This window comes from Leucopleurus acutus (assembly GCF_964270905.1).
Source record: "Leucopleurus acutus genome assembly, chromosome: 6".
NCBI classification, from domain to species: domain Eukaryota; kingdom Metazoa; phylum Chordata; class Mammalia; order Artiodactyla; family Delphinidae; genus Leucopleurus; species Leucopleurus acutus.
Genome location: NC_139149.1, coordinates 116,016,542 through 116,044,196, shown reverse-complemented (window position 1 = coordinate 116,044,196; position 27,655 = coordinate 116,016,542). Strand labels below are relative to the sequence as shown.

Genomic DNA, 27,655 nt, shown 5'->3' with positions numbered 1-27,655 from the left:
ATAGAAACGATCCACAGTGAGGCACAGAGAGAAAAGTGAACAAAACCTTCTGACCCCAATGGAAGTCTAGTTTATGTGTATAGGGAATATACAGGTAAGAGATATATCTTTTGGGGGGGCTTCCCTGGTGGCGCAGTGGTTGAGAGTCCGCCTGCCGATGCAGGGGACACGGGTTCGTGCCCTGGTCCGGAAAGATCCCACATGCCGCGGAGCGGCTGGGCCCGTGAGCCACGGCCACTGAGCCTGCGCGTCTGGAGCCTGTGCTCCGCAACGGGAGAGGCCACAACAGTGAGAGGCCCGCGTACCGCAAAAAAAAAAAGAGAGATATCTTTTTTAAAGTTTTACTTGGGGATATGCATACTTTTTAAATATTTATTTTATTTATTTTTTTATTTTTATTTTTTTTGGCTGTGTCGGGTGTTAGTTGCGTGTGGGCTCTTCGTTGTGGCGCTCGCGCTGCTCTCTAGTTGCGGCGGGCAGGTTTTCTCTTCTCCAGCTGTGGCACACGGGCTCCAGAGCGCGTGGGCTCTGTAGTTTGTGGCACACAGGCTCTCTAGTTGAAGTGCTTGAGCTCAGTAGTTGTGGCATGGGGGCTTAGATGCCCCGCAGCATGTGGGATCTTAGTTCCCGGACCAGGGATCGAACCCGCTTCCCTGCATTGGAAGGTGGATTCTTTACCACTGGACCACCAGGGAAGTCCCTAGGTAAGAGATATTAACATTCGTATATCTAACTGGAGTCCCATAAAGGGGTTATAGATAAAATATTGAAAGAAATGTTGGTCAGTTATTTCTATATATGCTTTTTTCTTTTCTTTTTTTTTTTTTTTTGCCGTACGCGGGCCTCTCACTGTTGTGGCCTCTCCCGTTGTGGAGCACAGGCTCCGGACACGCAGGCTCAGCGGCCACGGCTCACGGGCCCAGCCGCTCCACAGCATGTGGGATCTTCTCGAACCGGGGCACGAACCCGTGTCCCCTGCATCAGCAGGTGGACTCTCAACCACTGCGCCACCAGGGAAGCCCCGGTCAGTTATTTCTAAATTTGATGAAAACTGTAACTCACAGATCCAAAAAGGTCAATAAACCCCAAGTGAGATAAACAGAAAGAAAACCACATCAAAGCACATCATAATAAAACTGCTAAAAACTGTGACAAAGAGAGAACATTAAAAACAGCCAGAGAATAAAATGCACATCACATAAAATGAAACAAAGAATCACCACTAACTTCTTTTTTTTTTTTTTTTGCGGTACATGGGCCTCTCAGTGCTGTGGCTTCTCCCGTTGCGGAGCACAGGCTCCAGACGCGCAGGCTCAGTGGCCATGGCTCACGGGCCCAGCCGCTCCGCAGCATGTGGGATCTTCCCGGACCGGGGCACGAACCCGTGTCCCCTGCATCGGCAGGCGGACTCTCAACCACTGCGCCACCAGGGAAGCCCACCACTAACTTCTTATAAGAAAAAAAAATGTCAGAAGGCAGTAGAATGATATCCTTAAAATGCTGAAATTGTCAACTTAAGAATTCAACATTCAGCAAAGCTGGCAGAATTCATCATTCAGCAAATCTGCACTACAAAAAAAAAATCCAAGGACGTTCTTCAGGCAGAAGAAAAATAACAGATGGGACCTCAGATCTACAAAAAGGAGTGCACGCTGTTAAGTGGTAAATATGTTGATAAATATATGAAGAAAATATAATTATCTAAAACAAAAATAATAACGTATTGTGGGTTATAACAAATGTACAGTAAATGAGACTATATGATAAAGGTTTGGATGGGGAAATGGAAGTAGGGCAATATTAGCCTAAGCTTCCTCCTTCAGAACTAAAGAAAGACTAGCAAATTAAACTGAAAACGAGCAAATATGAGAAAACAAAAAATATATTAGAGGAAAACCAATGAAACCGAAAACTGGTTCCTTGCAGAGACCAATAAAATTGATAACCTCTAGCTAACCTGATCAAGAATACAGAAAAGGGACATTTTCAATGGCAGGAATTAAAGAGGGGATTATCAACACAGACTCTACAGAACTTAAAAGGGTCAGAAGATGTTAAGAGCAACCTTATACCAATAAATGTGAAAATGTCGATGGTATGAACAAATTCTTTGAAACATACAAATCACCAAAGCTCACTCAAAAATAAGAAGCCCAAGTTAACCCCTATCTATTTAAGAAATTTTATTCATACAGTACTTAAACTCTTACCACAAAAACAAAACAATAAAATACTAGACCTAGGTGGCTTTACTGGCGAATTCTATCATTTAATAAAGAATTAATAGTAATTCTACATAAAACTCTTCCAGGAAACAGAAGGGAACACTTCCCCATTCATCCCAGGAAGAGTAAGGAGGGGAGGGGAAGGAAAGAAACTAGAGCCGTATCTTGCATCATATGCAAAAATTAACTCAAAATGGCTCACAGACCTAACTTTAAAACCTAAAGCTATAAAACTCCTTAAAAAAAAAAAAAAAAGGAAATCTTTGCATTTCTTAGGACACAAAAAGCACTGTATTAGTTTTGTATTGGTTGCTGTAATAAATTACCACAAACGTAGCAGCTTAAACAATAAAAACTTACTATCTTTTGTAGGTCATTTGTCCAAAACGAATCTCACTGGGCTAACCTAAGAGTTGGCAGGGCTGCATTTCTTTCTGGTGGCTCTAGGAAAAATCCATTTCCTTCACTTTCCAGCTTTAAGCAGCCACCTGTATTCCTTCCTCCACCTTCAAAGTCACTGATGGCCAATGGAAATAACAACACATGCACCAACATGGATGACCCTCACAAGCACTGTGCTCAGTGAAAGAAGCCATGGACAAAATGCTACATACTGGCTGGGGCCATTTATATGACATTCTGGAAAAGGTAAAGCAACAGGGCAGAAATCAGATCAATGATTGCCAGGGGCTGGGGGTGGGGAGAGGAAACTGACTACAAAGGGGCCCAACTTTTGAGCTGATGGAAACATTTCATGTGTATCTTGATTGTGTTGGTGTCTACACAACTGTATGTGTCTGTCAAAATGTAGAGAACAGTACACCTAAGAACAGTGGCTCTACTGTCTGTAAATTATACTTTACTAAACATGATTTTTAAAAAAGATACAGGTAAATCCTGCTACATAAAAGGCACCATCAGGTGGTCCAGGAAAATGAAGGGGCGCTGGCAATTTTACAATGCCAAAAAGCTCAACATTTAAACAGCGCGTCATTTTAAAATATTTTATATAATTATACACATTTTTACTGGTAACCATCAGAATATATTTTTAACCATGGTAATGAATGGCTTCTAAAACAGTACGTCAGACATTTAATTGCACACCCACTCCTAGAAACCTGAGCATCCCAAGAGAGAATTTGCCTCAGTTTTACGTGCGAGGCAGAGGGCAGAAATCAGCGCAACAGTATATATCGGACAACATGTCACCTACTCAGCAGTAAGCAGAGACATATTGCATCAACACAGTTCTTGCAAGCGGCAAGGAAAAGAGCAGTGAATGTTTCCCTAACAAAAGTTAGCTGATGTGAAGGCAGATAACCGACTGTCTCAAGAGCAATCACCACATATCTATTATATATGAAGAGGGGAGAATTGCCACCTGCATTTCCAGGATGCTTTGAAAGAAAAGACTCCATCAGGGAAAAGTCTGTCCCTCATGATGGGTATCCCTATAAAGCTAAAATCACCCTAGAAAGCACCAGGGCTGAGAGCACACATTCTGTGTCGAAACCGCGACACATTAACAGTAAGCTACACACACACTACTGTGAGACTGGGGTGGTGGTCAAGCCAAAGGCCTGCTTCAGTGCTCTGACCCATTTCCGCATCTTTTAACACGTCCATGATTATTTAAATGTTGTTCCAAATGTTCATGTGTGGAACCAAACCTGTGTTTCAGGCTTACTAACCGTATTTCTTTGCTCAGAAACTGGGACTCTTACTTTATTTCATACTAAGAAATTTTTCCTTCTATAACTCCAAAGCTCTGAAACAAAGCTTAGAATAACTAAGAACCAAACATAATGGGGATAACAGATAAAACAATTTAAATTTCATGACTCAGTGTAAGGCGCACTTTTATTATCATGCTCATCAGTTAGGGAGTTTTTATAAATTAAATGTTAAAATTAAGAAAACATGACAAATCTAATAACCAACACATTTAAAAACATACGTGAATATACACATAAATATACAAGATTTACAATGTAGCTATAGAATTCCCTAATCAGAATTTTTAATATATGTAACAATAATAAAAAGGATGTTATTAACCATTAAAAAACCCACTTCCCTGGTGGCACAGTGGTTAAGAATCCGCCTGTCAATGCAGGGGACACAGGTTCGATCCCTGGTTGGGCAAGATCCCACATGCCACGGAGCAACTAAGCACGTGTGCCACAACTACTGAGCCTGCACGCCTAGCGCCTGTGCTCCGCAACAAGTCACCACAATGAGAAGCCCGCGCACCACACTGAAGAGTAGCCCGTGCTCACCGCAACTAGAGAAAGCCCACGCACAGCAACGAAGACCCAACGCAGACAAAAATAAATAAAATTAAAAAACAAAGAAACAACCTCCCACATATCTAATACAGAACTTATACCAGGTATATAAAACTTACAACTCAGTAATGAGACAAGCAATACAATTTTTAAATGGGTAAAATTATTTGAATAGACACTTGAACAAAGGAGATATACAGAGAGTAAACAAGCTTGGGAAATGATGCCCAACATCTTTAGTCACTAGGGAAATGCAAATTAAAGTCACAATGAGACACATACCTAACAGAATGGCTAAAATCGAAAAGACTGATAATACTAGCTATTGGCAAGAATGTAGGGTAACTGGAATTCTCATTCATTGCTAGCAGGAATGCAAAACAGTACTTTCATTTTGGAAAAGAGCATGGCAGTGTTTCATGCAGTTAAACTTACTCTTATCACATAACCTAGTAATTGCACTGCCAGGAGAAATAAAAAATGTTGGCAAACGAAGACCTGCCCACAAAGGTTTACAGGAGCTTTATTCACAATAGCCCAGAAGTGGAAATAACACAAAGGTTCATCAATAGCCTGTTATAACCTGTTACAAATAAAACCCATACAATAGAATACAGCCCACCAATAAAGATACAAAATACCACATAGATGAAACTCAGAAGCATTACGCTGACTAAAATAATGTAACTTATAGCTCAATCAACATTGCTTAAAAATTTTTTTTTAAATCAATCTAAGTTTCCACCTTAGGAAAGCAGAAAAAGAAAAGCAAATTAAACCCAAGGTATAAGGAAGGAAATAATAAAGAAAAGAGCAGAAACCAATAAAATGGATAAACAACTGAGAAAAACAAAAGCTTGCTCTTTGTAAGAGATCAACTGGATAAACCTCAAGCTAACATGATCGAGGAAAAAAATAGAAGATCCAAATAAATCAACATCAGGAATGAAAACAGGGACATGAGTGCAGATCCCACAGACATCAGTAGACTAATAAGAAAATATTCCAAACAACTTTGGATGGTATGAGAATGCTAAGAGCAGTCTTACTCATCACAGCCAAAAGCTGGAAAGAATTCAAGTGCCCATCAATAGGTAAATAAATAATTAGGTCATATTCATACAACCAATACTGTTACCCACAACAATACATATGAATTTAAAAACATGTTACATGAAAGAAGCCAGAGAATAAGAATACATAATATGATTCCATTTATATGAAATTCAAGAACTGACACAACTAATTTATGGTAAGAGAAATCAGAAAGCAATTTTGGGTGGGTAGCAGGGGGTGAGGAATTGACTGCAAAGGGGAAGAAGGGAACTTTGGGAATGCTGGAAAGATGTTTACTGGGATTGTGGTTACACAGGGATGTGTATCCATTCTGCAAAACTTATTACGCTCTACAGTTCAAGTTAGTACATTTTATTGTTTGTAATTTTATACCTCAGCAAAATTTATTTAAAAAGTAAAAACTAAAATTAAAAAAAAAAGGGTCCATGGTCCCCTCTGCCTACAAGCCACCATGTCACAGTGGGGGCAGGCTGAGGGGACCTCCACAAGTCAACTGGGCAACTCTGACCTGGCCCAGTTTTTCAAATCATCCCTCTAACTTCACAGAAGACTCTGGTGGTATTTCAGCCAGTCTTTAGATTTTTGCTTTGTTTTGTTTCATTTTACTTTCTAGTATTGTTTCTTGTTTTGTGAGTTGATGTGGGGATTTTTTTCTTCTAAGTTCATTTCTTTTCTTTTCCTCTATCACCAAATTACATTTCCATCTTTTCTCTGAAGAGTACATTTATTCCCAAGCATGAGGGACATTCCAAAAACAAACAAAACTATAAAAATGTTACCAAGTACGAACAGGAACTATCTTGCCAGGAGCTAGATAAAGAAGAGCTTTGAGCTTCAAGTGCAGATGCAATTCTTCCACCCTGACCACCTAAATATCTAGATCTTCTATATTATTGAGTTTTCAGACTCAGCCCCAGTATTACTGGCTGCAAATGAGCCAGTTTCAATACCATCGGCTCCATATACTGTTAAAACTTTACTACTTAGACCTATTTTTCTTTAATAACTAAGAAGAGCATGACTCCAAAAAGTTTTTTAAAAAACCAGGATGTTGGGCAAGTTTTTAGCGTTGGCGGATCTCTGCCGCGCTTCACTTAATAACAAAGGACAAGAGCCACAGCAGCTTTCTGAGTCACCGACACCACACACCATGGGCACACAGACAGCACCTGAAGAGCACGCCACACAAAACTCCATGTGCGCACTTCCACAAATATAAATGCTCAAGTACTAAGCAGTTACAGGCACCAAAACACAAATTCCTTCTTTACCTGATGGAAGAGCGAACACAAAAACTGTAACAAACAATCGTGCTGCAGTTTCAAGTATAATATCAAAGATGGCGTCATAGACATAATCTCAATAAGAACAACATCCATGTAATTTAGTAAAAAAAATTCAGTTAAAAAACAAACAAAAGCAAGACCTATCCAGAGGCTGGTTGGACTCCACACAAACTCACTCATGTAAGCCAGTAACAAGCCCGGCAAAAGCAAACACGGTTCTGAATAGCTGAGAATCACAAAGCTCTCACAAATGCCCCAAAAAGGCAGAGAGAAGAAAATATCTTTACTACAAACCCTCAAGTGTGAGACTACTTAGTAAACAGAGAACCGATCTTAATTGCCACAATTTCTGAAAACACCCTGCAATGCTTAACAGTAAGTGTAACTGACATTCATAATGGTGACCTCTGGTCACCTGGAAACAGTGTGCTCAGTATCCCTCACTAAAAAGGGCAGAGCTTGCAATGTGTTTATGAAGGTGGTCAAAGAATGGTTAGAACCTCCATCACTTCACAGTTACAAGTCCTGAGCTTCAGTCTTCTCTCGAGGTCAGGCTTGTGGAACGCCCGTTTCTGACAAGATGTTCTGATGTCAGTATCTCTACCCTAGTGCTCACTCATCTTAGAAATGGAAATGGTACCAGACTGAATTTATGGATACGCCCCAGAGTCGTCTGTAGAACCACCACACAGACTAAAGGAATTTTTTTAAGTTTTCAAGCACATTTTGAAAATGGGATTTCTCCTGTTCTAATACAACATCTTCCATGGGAAAAAACCATCCTACCTGCAGGGAGACAATGCCAGGGGTTATTTGTGGGTTCATTACCACCTACTGAAATTCTGCATTCTTTCACTTTTTAATTAAATTAGCTAGTGACTCATTATTCTCAGTTTCTCACTCCCTTTCCCTCCCCCAAATAAAATAACACCCTCCACTTCCTCCACAACACTGCTTCCCCTCTTGTTAATTCCCTCTGTCCTGCTTTCTTCCTTCACCAGCCAGTGCAACTCCCAGAGCTGCACTGTAACCAGGAAAAACCCAAGCCCTCCCTCTAGCTGCGCAGTGTGACCAAGGAGAAATACCTACCAGCTCGGAGCACTTGGAGCTTGGACACTTGATCAGTGCTAACAAGGACAGCTGGTAATCTGCTTCCTTCCTGGTGCCTGTAACAGGCCGGGCTGAAGTGCTTCACACCCATTATCTATTTAATCCTCCAAACGGTCCCATGAGATAGGTTCTATTTGATCCCCACTCTGTAGCTGGGTAGGCTGCAGCTGAGAGGTTATTAAGCAATTTAACCATGGCCACACTGTTGCTAAATGGCAGAGCAGGATCTGAATCCAGTTATGTCCTCAGAGCTCATACTCTCCACCCTACACCAGGAGCCTTCGGCGTCATTCGCTGGGGGCGTTAATGTCTGCACCTAGTTACTGGGTACACGCCACATGCCTCAGAGCACTTCCCTATGCTTTACTGGACTACAGCATGTATCTTGTCTTCATATGGAATGGTTATTACCGTCATAACTTTCAAAAAGTTGGAGGACAAATCAAACCAAATATTATAGATTTCAAAAGCCTTTGGAATTTGCTGTTTGAAAATCACTTTAATACTTACACATGTAAGAATATTACCTGGGGTGACAGTTAGCTGAAAGCAATGAAGCTTGTTTGGATCAGGAAAATACACTTTACACGTACCTGCAAAAGAAACAGGCCGTCAGGAAGGTCTGACAGTTAGCAGCAGTCCTTATGTTGAGGCAAACTTTGAAACACATGGGAAAGTTTAACGGTGCTGAGTCTATAGACTAAACCGGTATATCTCCCCTATTTGTTTAATAATAATTATGCCAATGTGCTGAAGTTGCAAACCAGTGATATTTGCTATGTGTTTTCCTCCTTACAGTTTTTTATTAGTTCCAAATTGGGATGTTATCTTTAACCCTTTAAATGGTCCCTAAAAATAGAGATTTTTCCATTAATTTCAAGAATGATGCTACTTTACTTTGAAAAGAAGAAACCGTACCTCAAGGAGATTAATATATGTGGGTAAAGGCTAACTAAACATAGAAAAACCAGAAAAAGAGCCCAGGCCGAACTTCTGGTCTGGTCACCCAGCACCACAGTCATCTGTACCCACCACAGCAAAGAGAAGTTAAAAGTAACTGTACCAGCTAAGGTAGCTCACACCCAGACCACAGCTTTTCTTTTATCTTTCTTTTCTTTTCTTTTTTTTTTTTTTTTGCGGTACGCGGGCCTCTCACTGTTGTGGCCTCTCCCGTTGCGGACCAACAGGCTCCGGACATGCAGGCTCAGCGGCCATGGCTCATGGACCCAGCCGCTCCACGGCATGTGGGATCTTCCCGGACAGGGCACAAACCCGTGTCCCCTGCATCACTGCGCCACCAGGGAAGCCCTCTTTTTTTTTTTTTTTTTTTTAAAGTCTTCACAACCCGACCGATAATTCAGATTGGTTTGCTGGTGACAGGATGCTCTGCTGACTTGGACGGCAACACTCTAATCGCATGTGCACTGAACCAGAACGGTCTGGATCAGGAGACCCAAGTAGTTCCACTGGAGAAGAGCTACTGCAGAGGTGCAGACAGGGAAGACATCCTACATCTGCCTCCTTCAGACAAACGATGCAGAAGAGGGGTAAATACCCAAGGGATAAATACTGAAGGAATGTGGAGGGAATATACGTAGAAATTGTCCGTATTTTATAAACATGGAAAATATTATGCTAGATTCTTTGGGTCGTCTGCTATTTCTTACAAGTCCTGATGAAAATATTTGCCTAGTTTTACATGGTATGAATTTTCATCAAAATAGGACAATTCAAATTTAGCCTTGGAAACAGCCTTAGAGACCATCTAATCTAACATCATCAATTGTGAGAGATGACATGAAGGTCCAGAGAAGTTCAGTGACCAGCCCAAGACCACACAGGTTATCAACAGAAGGAAGTTTAGTTCCCAAATTAAAAACTAGTTCATGGGCTTCCCTGGTGGCGCAGTGGCTGAGAGTCCGCCTGCCGATGCACGGGACACGGGTTCACGCCCCGGTCCGGGAAGATCCCACATGCTGCGGAGCGGCTGGGCCCGTGAGCCATGGCCGCTGGGCCTGCGCGTCCGAAGCCTGCGCTCCACAACAGGAGAGGCCACAACAGTGAGAGGCCCGCGTACTGCAAAAAAATAAAATAAAATAAAAAAACTAGTTCATGCCTCATTTCATTACTTCATGAACATGCCAGAGATGACACATAAAAACAATGCAAAACTGTTAGTGGGGTTTCTGTTTCTGACTAATCCCTCAGAAAAGAGTTGCAGAGTGAAAGGTAACTCCATCTAGAAGAACAGGAAAGGGTCTCAGAGATTACATTGTCATTTTCCTTGTTTTCAAAATAAAGAAACCAGGGGCCAAAGAGTTCAAGGCTTTCACCCAAACCACACATTTGAACTGTGTGGAATAATTTAAATGGCATTCGTTTTTCCTAATCTTAACTTGGAAAGAGAAACACCATTTTTCTAGTGAAATATATGTCACAAAAACATATGACAAGGGCTTAGGAAATGTTTCATTGATTAAAGTTGGCAGCATCCATTTGTTTTTAATGTCTAGTATTCTCCTTTGTTTTAATAAAAGTACAGCTGTAGAAATCAATCCTTCTAATATAGACTGGCCCACCAAGAATAAAGAAATTATCGAGATGGATTAAAAATAACAATAAAACTTCTAAAAAGAACCAAACATTTTAAAGCTAAGAAGAAGTCTTAGGTTCCAACAATGACAACAAAAGGTTAAAAGTCAGCCTGTTTTAGGTCAGTGCAGCAGCTTTACTAAAACTCCAGAACTAAGCTTTTCCTCTCTGCAAGCACAGGCTAAGGCTCTCGCGGTATCTCCGTCCATCTGAAAGAGATGTCTTCTACTTTTTGCAAACAGAGAAACCTCTACAAACTTACTTGAACAGAGCTCCTGAACTAGTTCTGAATCATTACTAAGCAGCACTGCTATATGGCAAGTTATTTTGTTTGCCTTAATATTTTAGAAAGATTATTAATCAGATAGTAAAGATCTATTCTTTGGTGGTTTCTTGTTTCCTCTTTAGTGAGTTGCATACTTTTGGAAAGCCTGGCTTACTTGTATAAACTGAATCAATGTCCCCGCACTTTGAGAGAACAGGCAGGGAGAAGAAGAGAAAGGAAGCATATAGCATGTAGTTTTTAAAATCTGACATCTTAGTTATAAGGGCAAGGAAGATGGGGCATGCCTTTTCCAAACCTAAGGTTTTTAGTTAAAGTCCTGATTTGAAAGCCAATTATAGTTTTATTGTTTTTAAACCAAACATTTAGATAAAGCTAAACTATACTCTATTAGTTACAAACCAACAATCTCTGTAAGATTAACATACAAGGACAAAATAAACTGGGTGTAAGTTGGAAGTTTTTTATGGTCTTTGATTAAATGTCTGCATGTGTATATATGTTCAAGATAGAGGGCCAGTGGGAAGATATGATGGGCATGGAAAATAGAAGGATTACTTCATTTTCCTTTTTAATTGGACCTTATTAGATTATTATATAATCTGAAAAGAATAGAGAAAAAGAGGGAGAACAGTATAATGAACCCATCACCCAGCTTCGGTATTTTACTAATCTTGCTTCGTCTGTCCTACCCACACATACAGTCATTTGTTTTCCTGCAACATTTTAAAGCAAATCAGTTGTAAATACTTCAGTAGGTGGAAAGATAACCTTTTAATAGAAATCCAAGATATTTCCTTCTAGTTCTGACTAGAAGAAAACTTTGAAGTCAAACAACTTTGAAGTCAAAAATCCAGACATTTTTGACTTACACTAAAATATATTTTATAGCACAACCCACTATACTCATATATAAATACTACATATTAAAAATAATTTTTCAAGGAACAATATGTACTTACCCTTACACACTGATTACACAACCACTTAAGGGTTGCACCCCACAATTATCTTTCCAACTTTAGGTGGAGGTTGGGATGGGCCCTCTCTCACCCTGTATCAGATGACCTCCGTATCAAACTCTCTCGAGCATTCGCCCAGACTAGGAGACCCACGTATAAAATAGTTCACTCATGTTGATAAATATATTCAGCCTTAACCAAGTATAATGATAAAAAGTTCTAATTTCAAAAAATACTAAAATGGTCGAAGCTTTCAGACTTTGATGGTCTTACAAAATATAATGGCTTGGGAAGGCATCAATGATAGGGGAAAAGAGAAACACTGACACGTTATCACAGGAGTTAACTGGCTGGTAAGCAAGCCCGCTGACGAGTGAGGCCCGCGGTCAGTCCCTGTGTGCTGGGGCACAAGGACCTAGCAAGGTGAGGCGACCTGGAGACATCAAGGCAGCACAGCTGTCCTACCTTGGGCACAATGATAAATTACAAATAAGCACTTTTCGGGACAAAAACATGGTACTGTCACTAACAAAAATAGGACTGTCCACCATTGATTTATATGCCTTGTCACTAAAAGAGGACGTGGGACAGAATGCTGTGTAAGAGGAACAAACCCTAAGCAAACGCACCTCTGCACCAAACAGGAAGGAGAGGAAGCACTGCGCGCCACATTCTCCTCCTTACAGAGCCTCGAAAATAACCCTGTCTATCCCTAACATACACAGGAGACGGGCTTTTGCGACGCAAAGTTATCAGAACGTAAAACAAGCTTCTCCATGCAATTATTTCACAGCATTTAATGTGTGGGGATGCTATACTTACAAGGTAAATTAGCTTCAAGTTCTGCAACCTCTGTAGAAACAAAGAGATTATTGTTAATATTAGTCAATTGCTCCACATAAAATCACCAGCTCTAAACTGGCAATTCCCTCCAGAACAATGAAGAAAACAAACAAACAAACAAACAAACAAAACTGAATTAACAGAAGTCTACGCTTGGTCTAAAGTTCAGACTTTAAGCCAGGAAGTTGCTTTCAAAGATACAAAGTGACGTGCAGGATGCCAGCAAGTGCAGTCGAGGGCCCTTGAAATTTTACTTCCGCGAGAATGAAAACTACTCAAAATTAACATAGAAATTAGCTATAGGTAAACAGTCACTAAAGCGTTTTTGAAAATCTTGTTCCCCCAAGTAGTGGAACTACTGCCCTCAAAATCTGATTTATATTTATATCTCTGCCTCTTCCAGTTTTTCCGGATTTGTCTTCCCGTGAGGGCTTGCCCAGTTTGCGCTAGAACTTTTCCAGGGAGAGAAAACTCTCTACCTCCTGCTGGGCTCATGTGCTGCCCCTGCCATCTGTGGGCAAACTGATACCCAAGGAAGCCTCCTCCTTGGAGCTACATTCCTTAGCCCTAGTGCTCTCCTCTGGGACCTCTTCTATCCATCACTCATTCAGCATTCAAGCCCAGCACCCCTCTGCCAGGACAAAGCTGCAGAGCTCCCACCAAACCTGCTATTAGCGAGCTGAGGTCTGGGGGAGCACCCAGAAGAAACCGGGCAGGCAAGTCGTCTGCGCCTCTGACATAACATTACGTGCTCTGGCGACTGTCCAGCTGCGGAGACTAAAGGAAGGAGGAGGTTTTCAATCTGGGCGTTAAAGAACCAGTAGAATTCAGTCCCACAGAGGTGGGGAAAAGGGTATTTCAAGGAAATAAGTTAGCAATGTGCAAAAGCACAGAACTCAGACAAGCACAGAAACCAGACGGTATGCAGTGCAGCCACAGCAATGGGAAACAAGGTGGAAAACCAGGGCCAGGATGGTGGAGGGTGCAGAATTCTCCACTTTATTCTGCAGCAACAGGAGCCAGGGGAGGTTTCTGAACAAAAGTTCCTAAGCTTTGCCTCAAGAGGACACCTAAGCGGAGGCCAGGCGACCTGGGAGGTGGGTGCTCTGAGAGGCAGCAAGGACTCAGCAGAGGTGGGGAGAGCCAGCGTGCCTAACAGCAAAGAGGACAGAAGGTTCTGCCAACTGTCGTGTGTGTGTGTGTGTGTGTGTGTGTGTGTGTGTGTGTCTGTGTGTGTCTGTGTGTGTCTGTGTGTGTGTCTGTGTGGCAATCAGAGATGGCACTGAGGCTTGAGGGCTGAGGAAGCTGAGGGGGGCGGGTGGGAGAGTTGAAGTCTGGGTGCATGACCAGGGCCGGGGCTGGGGAGCCCCTGCAGAGTGATGCCACCTGACGTCATGAGACCAACGAAGGGGAGAGGTTGGTGAGAAGAAAGAACTTTGGCAGAAAGCAGAGGACGGGAGCAGGGAAAGTCACCGATGAGAGACAGGAGGAACAGTAGGAATGATTCAGTAGAGGGGACAGACTGGTCCGAGAGGAATGAGGCCTGAGGCAAGGCCACGGGATGTGGATCGGACCCTGCTGAGGGCATTCAAAACAGCAGGAAGGTGGCCATTCTGACCGGTGTGAGATGATACCTCATTGTAGTTTTGATTTGCTTTTCTCTAATGATTAATGATGTTGAGCATTCTTTCATGTGTTTGTTGGCAGTAAGGTAGATAGCTGGTGGGAAGCAACCGCATAGCACAGGGAGATCAGCTCCGGTGCTTTGTGACTGCCTGGAGGGGTGGGATAGGGAGGGTGGGAGGCAGGGAGACGCAAGAGGGAAGAGATATGGGAACATATGTATATGTACAACTGATTCACTTTGTTATAAGGCAGAAACTAACACACCATTGTAAAGCAATTATATTCCAATAAAGATGTAAAAAACAACAACAACAACAACAGGAAGGTAAGTGGAAAGACGAAACCAGTCTACAAAACACTAAGAAGCAAATGACTCCTTCAAGTGCAGAGCAGGGGGTGGAGAGGGGGAGAATGGGTGGGAAGGGAGAGGCCACAATGTTTGTAAAGCTGAGTGCGTTAGTGGGGAGACTGGCAGATGGCTATTTTGAGGCTAAAGGTTTAGGAAAGGCACAGGACTCTGACCTCAGCTAGCTGAGAATCTCGGTAGAGACGGGTGGCCCACTAAATGTATTAGGTCTGGGTTCCAGGCACTCGGGATGGGTATCCAGACAAGTGAGGTGAGGCAGAGGAGGGAGGAGCTAAGGACTGCAGTCCTGGCAGTCTTGTGCTATGGTATACTAGAATATATGCACTTAGAACAAAATGATGAAGATCCTATGGAAGGTTCACTAGCATCATACTTATAACGACCATGGTGATCTTTAGTTTCGCTTTTCACTCTAGCAGGGCACGGGGTGAAGAAACACTCTGAGGCCACCCACCCCGGCCCTCCGACCAGGATGGGGTCCGAGCCAGGCTCTGCTCCAACAGCCCACACAGGGCACTCATTTTATCAAAAAAGCAAACCTCTTATCAAATGAGTCATGCATATTAATCACTTTTAAATATATGTTATCCATATAATTAAATCTAGATGGTTTTAAGGTGAATACTATTTACATATTTATTACACTATTACTTAACTTTTTGTTGATAAGAATTCACAAGAAACTCTTCTTGAGGACCCTTCTTTTGAGAGATTGATGCTGGCCACTGGAACCCGGTTTTCTCTGGCGGGCCTATCCTGACTCCTGTCACGAGAACTCTGGTCATTCAGTTTTACAAAAACCCAGTGAAATAGAAAACATGCCCAGAGGATGTGAAATGGGGCCACATGACAGAAGTGAAAAATTTGAGAAGACAGTCTACTGCCAAGGAACAGGGAAAAGGTGAGGCCCGGACACAGGAGGGCAGGGATGCACTGACCGGGGTGTCGTGATGACTGAGCAACAGAACCGGATGCTGCATTACAGGGACCTAGTGTGGGGATGAGAGGCTCTGGGCCAGAGGACGCCTCACTGTAGGACAGGGGTTCTCCGCCCTGGCTGCACACAATCATCTGGGGAATTTTTTTGCTTTTTTTTTTGTTTGTTTGTTTAATAAACAGCCTTGGTGAGGTACAATTTACATACTATAAAATAGACCAACTTTAAGTGTATAATTCAATGATTTTTAGTAAAATTTGGAGCTGTGGACCCATCCCCACAACCTAGCACCTGCTGAGCAAACCCTGCCACCCCACCCTATCCAGACCAATTATACCAAAAGTCCTAGCTGGGGCCTAGGCCTCTGAATGTTTATTCCTCCAGGTATAGGAACTGCTGTAGGCTACTTTGCCAAGCTAAACTATTTACACACAGCTAATTTACACAGACGGATTCAATAATTTCACACTGTGGTCTAGAATTCAACTCCAAAGACGAGAGCCCTCAGACCTAGTCCAGTGATGACCCCCACCACAGTCAGGGCCTCTGCAGACTTCTGGTCCAAGAACCAGAGTGGGCAAGGAATACGACCTTGGAGGCAGAAGGATTTCATTAAAGATGCCTGGCATTTTAGTCCAGCCCAGTAGGGAAGATAAACGAACTACAACGCAGTGTTCCTCTCAGGGAGTTGTCACAGATGACAAGTAGTTTGATGATGGCAAATAATAATTCACTGACATCGATAGTAATAACCTCAGAATCCACCTACAAGCAGACTATGACCAAAGAAACCAGTGATTTGCTTTACATGCTCAAGACGCCTCTTGGCAAAGCAGCAGTCCTCCCCTGGATAACCTCACTGCCCAAAGGACACTACCCCCACCTGGAAGGTAACAAGAAGTTCAGATATTTTTAAACTGCTGAAGTCGCGCCTGTTGCAAAGATGCTAACACCTCTCCGGCTCACAGGCCCACCTCTGGGGAGGCACCTGGCACCTGGCACAAGTAAGTGGCTGCACAACTTCCTCCTGAGAAATTAGACGCTTTTCCTTTCTAACTACACATCAAACCACAGAGCCCACTTGAAGCACGACTGACTGCCCTGAAATGTCAGACTACAAAATCCGCCCCATTACCACAATGGCCCCCACACAGCACGCACTCAGCCCCTTCTGCCGCAGGCTGCCCACAACACAGTGCTCTAGCTGTTTCCGCACCGCCTGCCACTTGAACCTGTGCCTTTTTGGTGGTGGGGGCTGTAGATCCTGACCCAGCCCTGGGACCCCAGTGCCTGGGCCTGAGCTTGGCACACTTGGAGTGCTCGGGAAATGCTCGACAAACAAGCACACTTGCCAGCAGGGCGGCAGTACTCTCAGTGTGAAAATCCTGAGACACGAGGAGCCTTTCTCCTCAGACAGCTGGGGACTGAGGCATTCCAAAGGTGCTGAGGACTGAACCGTGTCCCCCGCCCAAGTTCTTATGCTGAAGCCCTAAACCCCTACCAACCATGTAATGGTATGAGGTGGGGCCTTTGGGAGGTAATTAGGGTCAAATGAGGTCAGGAGGGTGGGGCCCTCATGACGAGATTCATGCCCTTATGGGAAAAAGACACCAGGTGCTTACAAGCCAGCAAGAGGGCCCTCACCAGGAACTGAATCTGCCGATGCCTTGATCTTGGACTTTCCAACCTCCAGACCCATGAGAAATAAATGTGTATTGGTTAAGCCCCCAGTCCATGCTCTTTTATTATGGTAGCCTGAGCTGACTAAGACAAAGGCCAATCATAGATGCAGATGGTTCTTAGCAAGAGCCAGCTCCGAGCCCCATCAGGTAACACCAGGCAGGGCAGCTGTGCCCTTTGACCCAGGAAGAGCTGGCAGCTATGTCCCATGAGACTTGATTACCTCTTTCCACCTGAACCACTACCTCTTCGATTTCTTGAACTACAGCTTTATCTCTTAGCCTCCCGTCTGTCTTTATGCCTTGAGCACCTCTTCTGCATCACCAGCATCCATGCACAGTGCCCTTATGGGGGAGACACTTGCCCCAGCAGCACCATCCTATTCCCAGAGATGGCATGGCTACTGCCCAAGAGCCCACCAAGCCCCACATCAGCCCTTCCACTCAGTCCAAGGGCCTTCTAGCAGCACACTGCAGAGTGCAGGCCCAGAGTACTCATGGCCCCCTCCCTCCACACTCTGGGGAAGCTAGGATGTAACCCCGAAAACCAGCACAGCCCCCGCAGCAGTCTCTGGGAATGGATCCCCAAAGCCTCGTATCACCCACTTTCAACATGAGCAGACAAAGCTGACTTGAGCCCTCACGTGTCTTCTACAGATCCTCCCTGCCCACCCCCATTCCTGGGCTATCCGGCACACCTGAGGGCCACCAAATTCCCTGGGCAGTTTCAGTGGTGTTTAACCCTGCAGCCAAGCATTTAAAGGTTAGGCTTGGGCCAGCTGCCTTACTCCACGTTAGCAGGACTCCTCCTCTTTGGGCCACTGCCCTCGTTTTTAGAACACATATTGGAACACACAGCCACAGCTTCAAATGCTGCTAAATGCTCTGAATACCCTGCCAACATGACAAGCCAACCCTGAGCCCACCTCCAGAGTCCTGGGCAGGGCCTGGCATGGAGAGAGCAGCTCTGGAGAACAATAAATGGTTCTCTTTTGCTCACTCTTCCAGGAAGCGCCCTGAACCGGAGCCGCTCCTATACCATATGACCAGACCGCTCATGTGGACACAGAAGCGCTCAGCCAAAGGAGGCCCCATGTGGCACCTCGTGGAGACACCTGCACCTTGGATGCTGGGAAGCCCATGCAGGAGGGCAGCCAGGCCTCTCTGCTCTGCAGAGTAGGCTCAGAGTACGGAGAGCCGCCACAGCTGCTAAAACAAGAGAATACCAGGAGCCACATGGAGCGCAGGGGTTGATGGGACAATGGCTATAGATTCATTCCCAACTCCAGCCCTGGCCCTGAACTCAGTCAGCTCAATTCCAAATCTCCACATTTAGCAAAAGCTTCCTGCCAGCCTGCCTGGAGCCCCTTGAGGTCTTCAGGGGCCACTAACAGGAGGCTGGCACACACCAGGCACTAAAATCTTTGTCACGTGAACAAGTCAAAGGACAGGGAGACACACAATCACGTTCCCATTATATGAAAAGTGCCAAGCTTCAGACAGAAAAACAGTAGGTCATTCTGCCCAGAGGCTTTTTTGGAAGGTGGGGAGCATCATCAGACTCAGAAACTGACAGACTCGGAGGAACCACAAGGGTCCACCGGAAACGCAGTGCCCGCTGCCCTGTGGCTGAAAGCACCAGTGATGGCTCCCAGAGAGGCCCAGACCTGAGCTGGGGCCAAAAGGAAATGCGCAGATCTGAAACGCTCTCTCCCCAGTGTCCCCAACTCCCAGGATTCAGGGCAGACAGCAGCCCTCAGTCCTCGCCCAGAAACACCTGATTGTTCCATACCCTCCAGGGACTGCTGATGCAAGCATCTCTCCAGGTGCAGCCTGGAGGATGTCCTTGAGAATGACCCCAGGGGTGCAAATGAAAAGCTGGTATGGCCAAGGTGCCAGTGTGGTAGAGCCTCACACTGGCCAGCGGCTCCGAGGCAGGCCACAGTATTCCAGGGACAGCTGACTCCACCTGTCACCTTCAGACCTGGGCCCACTAGCCCAAGAAAAAGAACAGAAGCTTCAGTTTTGCAGCTACCACTGGCCCTCACCACTAGGGACAAGTGTCCCTGTCAACCTCCGATCTCCCACGTTAACCTTACAGCCATCCGCACCAAGCCAGATCTCTACCGTGCACGGTCAGTCAAGCATGGCAGCGGACCAGCTAAGAACATATTTTTGCCTCTAAGTGTCTGTGGTCTTTCCTCTGGGCGATGGACGCATGGCCCAGATGCCCTCTCAGTGAGGGCTCTCAGCAGATGGCCTTCAGCTCTCAACTCTTCCAGGGACTGTGTGGGCTGCCCAGAGCCCCACCTCAGGCCAGACCCATCTGACGACTGGTCGAGCAGAGCAGGAAGGCCTGACCATCTCCCCTGACTGGGGACAGCTGTGAAGGGCCACGCCTGCTCTGGAGCAGAGGCGGTCATGCGGCCTCCGTCAGAGCTCTCCCTCTCCCTCTGCCTGCTCCTGCTTCCTCCACCACCCTCCACAGGCCTCAGTCCCAAGGATACCCTTCAATAACTACACCGCACGCCAAACTCCCCACTCCCGGGAACGCAGCCCGTGGCACCAAGTCCCGACGACGCATGAATACACTGTTCTACTACTCACGGATCCTCAGGGGTAACATCCTCACATGAGCCGAAGCCACAGCCACAGCCCCGGATGACAGTCCTGACTGTAGCCATCTCACTGAACCCGGACAACTGACCTTTCTCAAAGTCCCCAGGGGGAGTTTCAGCTAGGAGGGACTCTCACAGTAACCACCCCTCCAAGTGCCTCACCAGGCCCACGACAGCCATGGACTCCGCCGGGCTCCACCTGACCATCAGAAACCCCCAGAATGGAGGTGCTGCCGCATTCTGAAGGAGCGCTCTAGGTGCAGCCCAAACAGTCATCAGCCATGAGAGCGTTCTTTATTACAGCTTCCTCTCTCAGGTCAGGCCCACCCTTCCTCTCCACCTACCCTCCACCACGAGCCCAAACTACTCACCACTCAGTCAGCCCGGCCCACACTGGGCTGGCCACCCCCGAGGCAGATGGAGAGCAGGCCACATGAGGGGCGTGTTACACTGAACCTTGGTACACAACCACCACCAACTGCAAGTGCTCTGGGCCCGGAAACCTAATAATCCCCAGTGTCTCTGGGAGAATGGAAACAGGTGGCCTCTCGAGGAGGTTTTGCACCTCTCCTCGATAAGCCTCACAAAATCAAAGGACCTCAGCTGGGTCCTAAACCCAGCCAAAGACATCTCCTGTCCTAGGAGCTGGGGCAGAGGCCAGCTCCATGGGCCTCAGGGGGCTCCCCTGGGCTGCGTCAGGGCCTCGAGTCATTTGAGAGCTCTCAGGGAATCCCTGAGCGGGAGGGCGTGTGGTGGAGCCTCTGTGCCTCCCTGAGTTCTCTCTTCTGGGGACTCACACTTCTGTTCTGCTCCTTCGGGTTCTGCTTGCTGGGTCTGTTCCCCAAGTGCCTGCCCTACCCCAAAATGTGGGTCTGGCTGTCTTGCTGCAATAAAGCTGTGACCTAGGCAAGCTTTTGAACCTCTGAGTCTCAGTTCTTGAGCTGTAAAATGAACCACCCACCTGGCAAGGCTTAGCAAAAGTCAAACAAGAGCTGCCCCTATAAAGTACCCAACAGAGGGCCTGGCCGCAGGCGCTCAGCAGACAAGTGCTGCTGTCAGCCGTGACGAGGAGGCGGGAAAGAAGATGGCGCCGTCCATTTGCCAGCTTCCCCCCCCCCCCCACCGCTCCTCCTCAGTTGCAACCCCCTTCCTCACCACAACTCCCTGGCATTAGAACACCCTCCCCTCGAAGGACTTTGACCCACGCGTCAAACCCCTTCCCTGGCTTGCTTGGCTCCTGGCTTCCTCTGCAGATGGAACCCTTGAGCCAGCACCCAGGAAAGAGACTCAAGTCCTATCAGGCCACCCAAGTGAGGGGCTGCAGCCCAGGCCACAGCCCCAAACCCCGCAGGGTAAACCTTCCTGTGTTGTAACAAACTAAATACCATCTAACGCTCTCCCTGACACAGAAGGTATTTTGCCAAAATGTCAAAAACAATTCTGACTCCATCTTTAACCTATCACCCATCAGGCTGGGAAAGCCAGAGCTCAGTCATGATCCAGGGGCAGAGGGAGAACAGGGGAGAGTACACCAGTGACGCGTCCCGGAACCCGGCATCTCCTGTGCCCACCCCTTCCCAAACGCAGCCGTGCTTTGCTTCTGAGAAGGCCCAACACGGGGCATTCATAAACGCCAGGTCTCCCACCAGCAGATCTGTTCCCGGACATGCAGATGGCAGCCACCCCCACCGTGTCCACCTAACACAACATGAAAACAGACAGTTCTAACAAATCATTTAACCCTCTGTGCTTCCTAGCTCCTTACACTTAAAAAATGTAAACACGTGTCATAAAGTAGAGTGCTCCTTCAAGGCAGAAACTGTTTGATCTTTCGTGGTCCTCATCACCCTAGGAAACTGCCTTTGCACTCAATAGTTGTAAATCTGTTCAACGGATACATGCAAAAGTTCCACACAAACACTCGCATAGTCACACACATACATCACGTAACCCTTCTCCAAAGACTACTGCTAGGACACTCTATTATTAATTCTGGGACAAGAACCAATTTTGCACAAGGCTGTCCTCAGGCTGTGAATAAATAAAAGAGAGAAGGATCCTAAGAGATTACCGATCTCCAGTCCCTCCCTCTACAGGTCAGACACTCTGCTGCTGAGGAGTCCAGAAAGGAAGAACCTCCCCGACTCCCCACCCCCACACACACACCAGCCGGATAATGACAGCACTGAGACCAGAGTCGTCAGTCTGCTGAAGGAGTACCTTACTCCTTCTCCTAGCATTCAGGCAGCCCCTGCAGAGAATATCCCAAGGGCATAAGACACACCAGTTTTAATACCGTTTTCTTGCCATCAGCATTCCCATAGTGTGTGCAGAGTACAAAGTTCTTCTGTTGTACGTGACAGCAATTATATTTCAAAATATTTTCAAACAGGTACTTCTATTCAACAACAGGCTGTTTCGTATCCCAGAAGAGCCTCCAGGCAGACTTCATTTTGTTATGGGATAGAAAAACAGCTCACACGGATGGTCATTACCTTTGACAAGCAGCCTGTCTCTCACAGAAACCCGCCGAGTGGAGTCGGAGGCTGTGGCTGACGACCGGGACCCTTTGAGACCGTCATCCCGCTTCAGTTTGCTTGCCAGCGTCAGCATCACTGCTACCTTTATCCTGAAAGGCCAAAAGCAGGTTAAGACAGTGACTGGACAGTGAAGACAATGATGTAAGGTGGTTTTTAATATTTTTCCCATAATTTAGTTACAGAAAAATTTAGCATGTAAGGTACAATAACACTGCATTCCTTCATAATGAATTTGGATAATCTCTATGCCTCTCTAAATCTGATGTTTTAAAGTATGAATGAAAATTCAACAAGGGTGAGCCAAGCATTTAACACTCACTGGGCGCCAGGCCCTGGGATGTAGCAGTGGCAATGCTCCTGGGCGCTCATGGTCTAGGGCAACCTCCGCTGACGGGCCTCACGTAGGCCCACCACTGTCCACTGGTAAGTCTGCCCATCCCTGCTGTGTGGACCATGCACCTGAGGGTGTGGCCCCAGGGCCTGGCCCAGCACAGACTGAAGGGAGTGTCCACCTCTGGTGAGGAGGGAGCACCGCAATGCTTTCTTTCCTCCTTCCTTTAATAAAGGTGTGGCTAGAACCTTAATAAGCATCTTCACATTTATTTACGTTGTACTGTATTTATATTGTTAGGCAATAGCAACATAATTAAGTTATAATTAATGCTCCAAACTAGATTATTTTCACTTGGCTACTTCCAACCCACCTATGTTTCAGGTTCCCTCACTGACAGCTCACTGGGAAGGATAATAAAGACCAAAAATAGGTGATGCACCTGACTGCTTCGGAGAAAGGACTAAAGATGTCAGCGATGTTTACAGATAGAACTGTCCTCTAGAATCTGCCTTCTGTTTCTAACATAAACCGCCATTCATCTGACAGGCCTCCCAACTCTTCTTGCTTGCTTTACCACTTGGAGAGGAATTCTGGAACTTTTTTTTTTTTTAATTTTTAAATTTTATTTTTTATTTTTGGCTGTGTTGGGTCTTCGCTCCTGCGCGTGGGCTTTCTCTAGTTGCAGCGAGCAGGGGCTACTCTTCATTGTGGTGTGTAGGCTTCTCACTGTGGTGGCTTCTCTTGTTGCAGAGCACGGGCTCTAGAGTGCAGGGTCAGTAGTTGTGGTGCACGGGCTTAGCTGCTCCGCGCCATGTGGGATCTTCCCGGACCAGGGCTCGAACCCGTGTCCCCTGCATTGGCAGGCAGATTCTTAACCACTGCGCCACCAGGGAAGCCCTGGAACTTCTTTTGATTGAGGACAAAAATTGGTCACCAGCTCAATATTTTCATAATTTCCTTTGTTGCTTTAATGTAATTTCCTTTCAATACCACTCTGATCATTTTCAAAAGAAAATGATCTAAAAACTTCCAGATGAAAAACATGACCTAAGCACAGAACTTTTAGTTTGAAGCCAAGATCTTGTTTTCTTGTTTGTTTGTTTGTTTTTACGATGAGGCAATCTATTAACCCAGCATCATTTGTTCTGATGCTTCTTCTTGGCAGCTGCCACCTGCCCAGCGATTCTGTCCAGATCTCTCTGTCCCTGAGGTGTTAGTTTGTGGCCCCCATCTTGGTCCTTTTGTACCATTTTCAGCCCCTCCAGGGCTTGGAGGACCCGACGGGCCACGCTCTTGGAGCCTCTGCTTAAGTGGCTGGGCATGACGCCATGTCTCTGACGCCCCCCCATAGATCTTGGTCATGGCACCAACCCCAGTGCCGCCCCGGAGGTACAGGTGCCGTGTTGTGGAAGCAGCTCGTGTGTAGAACCAGTTCTCATCGTAGGGAGCGAGCCCTTTATGCTTGGCCAGCTTGACAGTGTCCACCCATTCAGGGACTTTCAGCTTCCGGACTTTCTGAGGAAGGCTGCCAGAGCTCTGACGAACTCCCGCTGGTTCACGTCTTTTACAGGAAACTCCAGGCATCGTGCAGCCTCTGCACTGCCAGCCAGGGGCTGAAGCCAAGATCCTGAAAGCCAAACTATAAGAATAACTCTCCCCCCATCAGTATGTTTAACCATTTTAACCCAGGTCCCTCACATAGCTTTTCACACCATCTTCTGTGTATTCCCCCGCCCCACAAAGACTGTAAGATTTAATTTTCTATTGTTTGTACCATGAAAACAACATATTGAATATGACCTTCTGAACTGTACAGGACCTATGCACAGACACACACACATCTAATCCCTTTAAGAGTCACTGGTCTAGGGACTTCCCTGGAGGCACAGTGGTTAAGAATCCGCCTGCCAATGCAGGGGACATGGGTTCAAGCCCTGGTTCGGGAAGATCCCACATGCCACAGAGCAACTAAGCCCACGCGCTACAAATACCAAACCTGCACTCTAGAGCCCATGAGCCACAACTACTGAGCCCATGTGCCACAACTACTGAGCCCGCGTGCCACAACTACTGAAGCCCGCGTGCCTAGAGCCCGTGCTCTGCAATGAGAAGCCACGGCAATGAAAAGCCCACGCACCACAGCGAAGAGGAGCCCCCCCTTGCCGCAACTAGAGAAATCCCACGCGCAGCAATGAAGACCCAATGCAGCCTAAATAAATAAATAAACAAACAAATAAATAAATAATTTTTAAGAGGAGTCACTGGTCTAAATGCTTCAAGAGATAGTTCTATTACACATAAGCACTCACAAGCTCCTAGAATTTCAAACCTGTGAAGGACTTCTCCCCTGACTCCCACTTTATGGATGTGGACTCTGGGACAACCAGGGCCCAGGAACTGGGTTGTCTGAGGCCACTCAGCTGCTAGAAGAGGTCACCACGAAACACTAGTTTCCCTCGTGTAGATGATGGGATGTTTTTATCTCGAATGTGGTGATGGTTTCAGGGGTATATACGTACGTCAAGACTGATCAAATTGCATAGTTTAAGTATGTACAGTTTAGTGTACTTCAGTTATACCTCAATAAAATTGAAAAAAAATGTGAAACCAAACCATCGCTAGTTTCTTTACTCCCACTCTACCTCAGCTGGACCCACAGAGAGGACCATCACCAATGGACACACACCTTCCCAGCTTCACCCAGGGCAGGGACTACCGGTTCCGTTTACCAAGCCCCCTCACAAGGGAGGGCGGGGCGGGGGGAGCGGGGCACGGAGTCGGGAGCTCCTGTGGAGGCTCCAGCCCACAAGCTACCAGACACAGCAGCACCAGCTAGAGCCAGCACCCCCCTGCTCAGCGGCCCCCGAACGATCCTGCCAGGAATCCCTCAAGCAGATCTGGATCCCAAAGCACCCACACCTGAACACATCACTCTCACCACATCGACAGGGTCGCCTGATGGTGGGCCAAGATATGCGTCTATCACGAAGTCCCCTTGGTTTCTATCCTCTAGCTGACCTTGGTAATAAAAACACGTCAAGCAATAAAAGCACAGCGTGTGTAAAGAGAGTTCTGTAGGCAGCACCCTAGGAAAGCCATAATAAAGAGCCCAACAGAAAGGGGAGTCCTAGGGCACATGATTGGTCCGCACCCAGCTCCCTGCAGACTCACACTGAAGGAGCTGCTCAGAGGGTCCTGGCAAGACCCACTCATACAAAGAAAGGCTCACACCAAGACACTCTTTTGTGTGGCTGCAGTCTGAGGACTCTGCTTAATTCTCTTATACTCCTACCCCACACCGAATTCTTCTCTGTGGGCAGAGTATGCCCCATACTCAATTCCACTTAGAGTCAGATTCCTGGTTTTCAATCGTCAACACGTTTGTGGCCCTTAATAAAATACACAGGACACTGACTATGCAAGATATCAAAGAAAACACTGGCGTCTGTTTCCTGTAGAAGACAAAACTTAGTTTCCTAACATTCTACGAAATCTAAGTATATAATGACCATCTATTTCTCCATCATCTGTATCATTTTCACACACCACTTTAGGGATAAAGCAAAGGCCTAATCGGGGGTTGCTACATAGCTGCTAATTTAACTCTGTACAAAGAGATCTGAAGGAAAATAATCATTCAAGCTGTCAGGTTAGCTGAACACCTGCAGTTTGCTGCAGAATTCTCTCGTCTTTCTTCAGTATGCTTCGCCCCTTGAAGACCTGATTTAAAACTAAACTTCCCCTTTACTGCAAATTACACTTTGACTAGGGCAGCATTTTCGGTAACAGCACCCTCAGTCTCTAAATTCCACAAGTTGTAATTGGCCCATTTAAGTTCTTCCTCTGGGTGGGACTTGCTTGCAGACTGTTCAGAGAAGATTCTGATGTACCGTATTTACTAGGCTCATCGTCGAGCAGTACTGACTCAGTGTTCCTGCTTATAGTGGCAAAATCAGGCCCTGTCACCCGTGCAGGGGCCAGTCAGCTCACGGGGTGAGGACCTCCTCATTTACGATTCTTCCTGCCCTAGACAAGTCCCAATCTAAGTGTAAAAGATGGAACTGCAGGTCACTAGGGGACAACCAACTTCTCCAGCCAAAGAGGCCCAGATCAGGACACAAAAAAGCCCACACCCCACCCTTCTCCTTCAGAATGCCAGGGCCCAAGGAACCTCCCACCTGGCTCCATGGCTGGCTGACTGATGACCTTTGGAGCCAAACCCTTTTACCTGAGCAGTAAACCTGCCTCCTCCTGCACTGCCCTGCCTACTACCTGAGCAGCAGGTACGTCCAGCCCTGCACCACCTAGCCTGGTGATGATTTCTGTCTCTGAACATCTCCCCCACCCGTGCCCTTCCCCTACCTTCATCCCCTTACTCAGCCATGAATCCTCTGCACAAGGTAGGTGGGCCTCCTCCCTGTTCCTCAACAACACCCCGCTCGTTTCTGGAAGCTTCTGCTCACCCTGACATCCAGGTCTGGAATGCCCTCCCTCCCTTCACCACCTAAACCTGCTGCTTCTTTAGGATAACAGATGACCACCCAGATTCCTACCTCTCCTCCAAGAAGCCTTCTCCGGCCACTCCAGTCCATCCTGACCCCACTCCGGCGCTGGAGGGAAGGCAGAAGGGCGGACCCGATCCCCTCGTGGGACGGATGAGGGAACTGAGACCCAGGGAGGGTGGGGCCACACCCAAGATTACACACCAAACTTGGCCGTACGGATCGGTCCAAGATGTCCTCCCCGCTCCTCTGGCCCGGGAAGACCCTCCAAACCAGCCGTGGTCGCCCCCGGTTGTGGGGAAGCCGCAGGCAAGTTGGCGAGGCAGCAGCCGGGCTCCCCCTCACCCTCAGCGTCCCCCTGGCCTAACCCGATTCCCAGATGA

General features: G+C 46.3%; 1 protein-coding gene and 1 pseudogene across 3 annotated transcripts in view; both read right to left on the bottom strand.

Moving 5' to 3' along the window:
* UBE2F (ubiquitin conjugating enzyme E2 F (putative)) overlaps nucleotides 1-27,655 on the bottom strand; it is a 52,320-nt gene that overhangs the window by 24,149 nt on the left and 516 nt on the right. For both annotated transcript variants that reach the window (XM_082840888.1, XM_082840889.1), the window contains exons 2-4: nucleotides 22,392-22,525; nucleotides 12,649-12,678; nucleotides 8,517-8,582 (exon numbers count right to left, since the gene is read on the bottom strand). In XM_082840888.1, coding sequence (XP_082697014.1) covers nucleotides 8,517-8,582; nucleotides 12,649-12,678; nucleotides 22,392-22,509 — 214 coding nt within the window. In that variant the 5' untranslated portion in view covers nucleotides 22,510-22,525. The remainder of the gene's footprint in view (nucleotides 1-8,516; nucleotides 8,583-12,648; nucleotides 12,679-22,391; nucleotides 22,526-27,655) is intronic.
* LOC309962943 (small ribosomal subunit protein eS19-like) lies at nucleotides 23,896-24,354 on the bottom strand (annotated as a pseudogene). The gene has a single exon. The product of its transcript is annotated as a small ribosomal subunit protein eS19-like (transcript).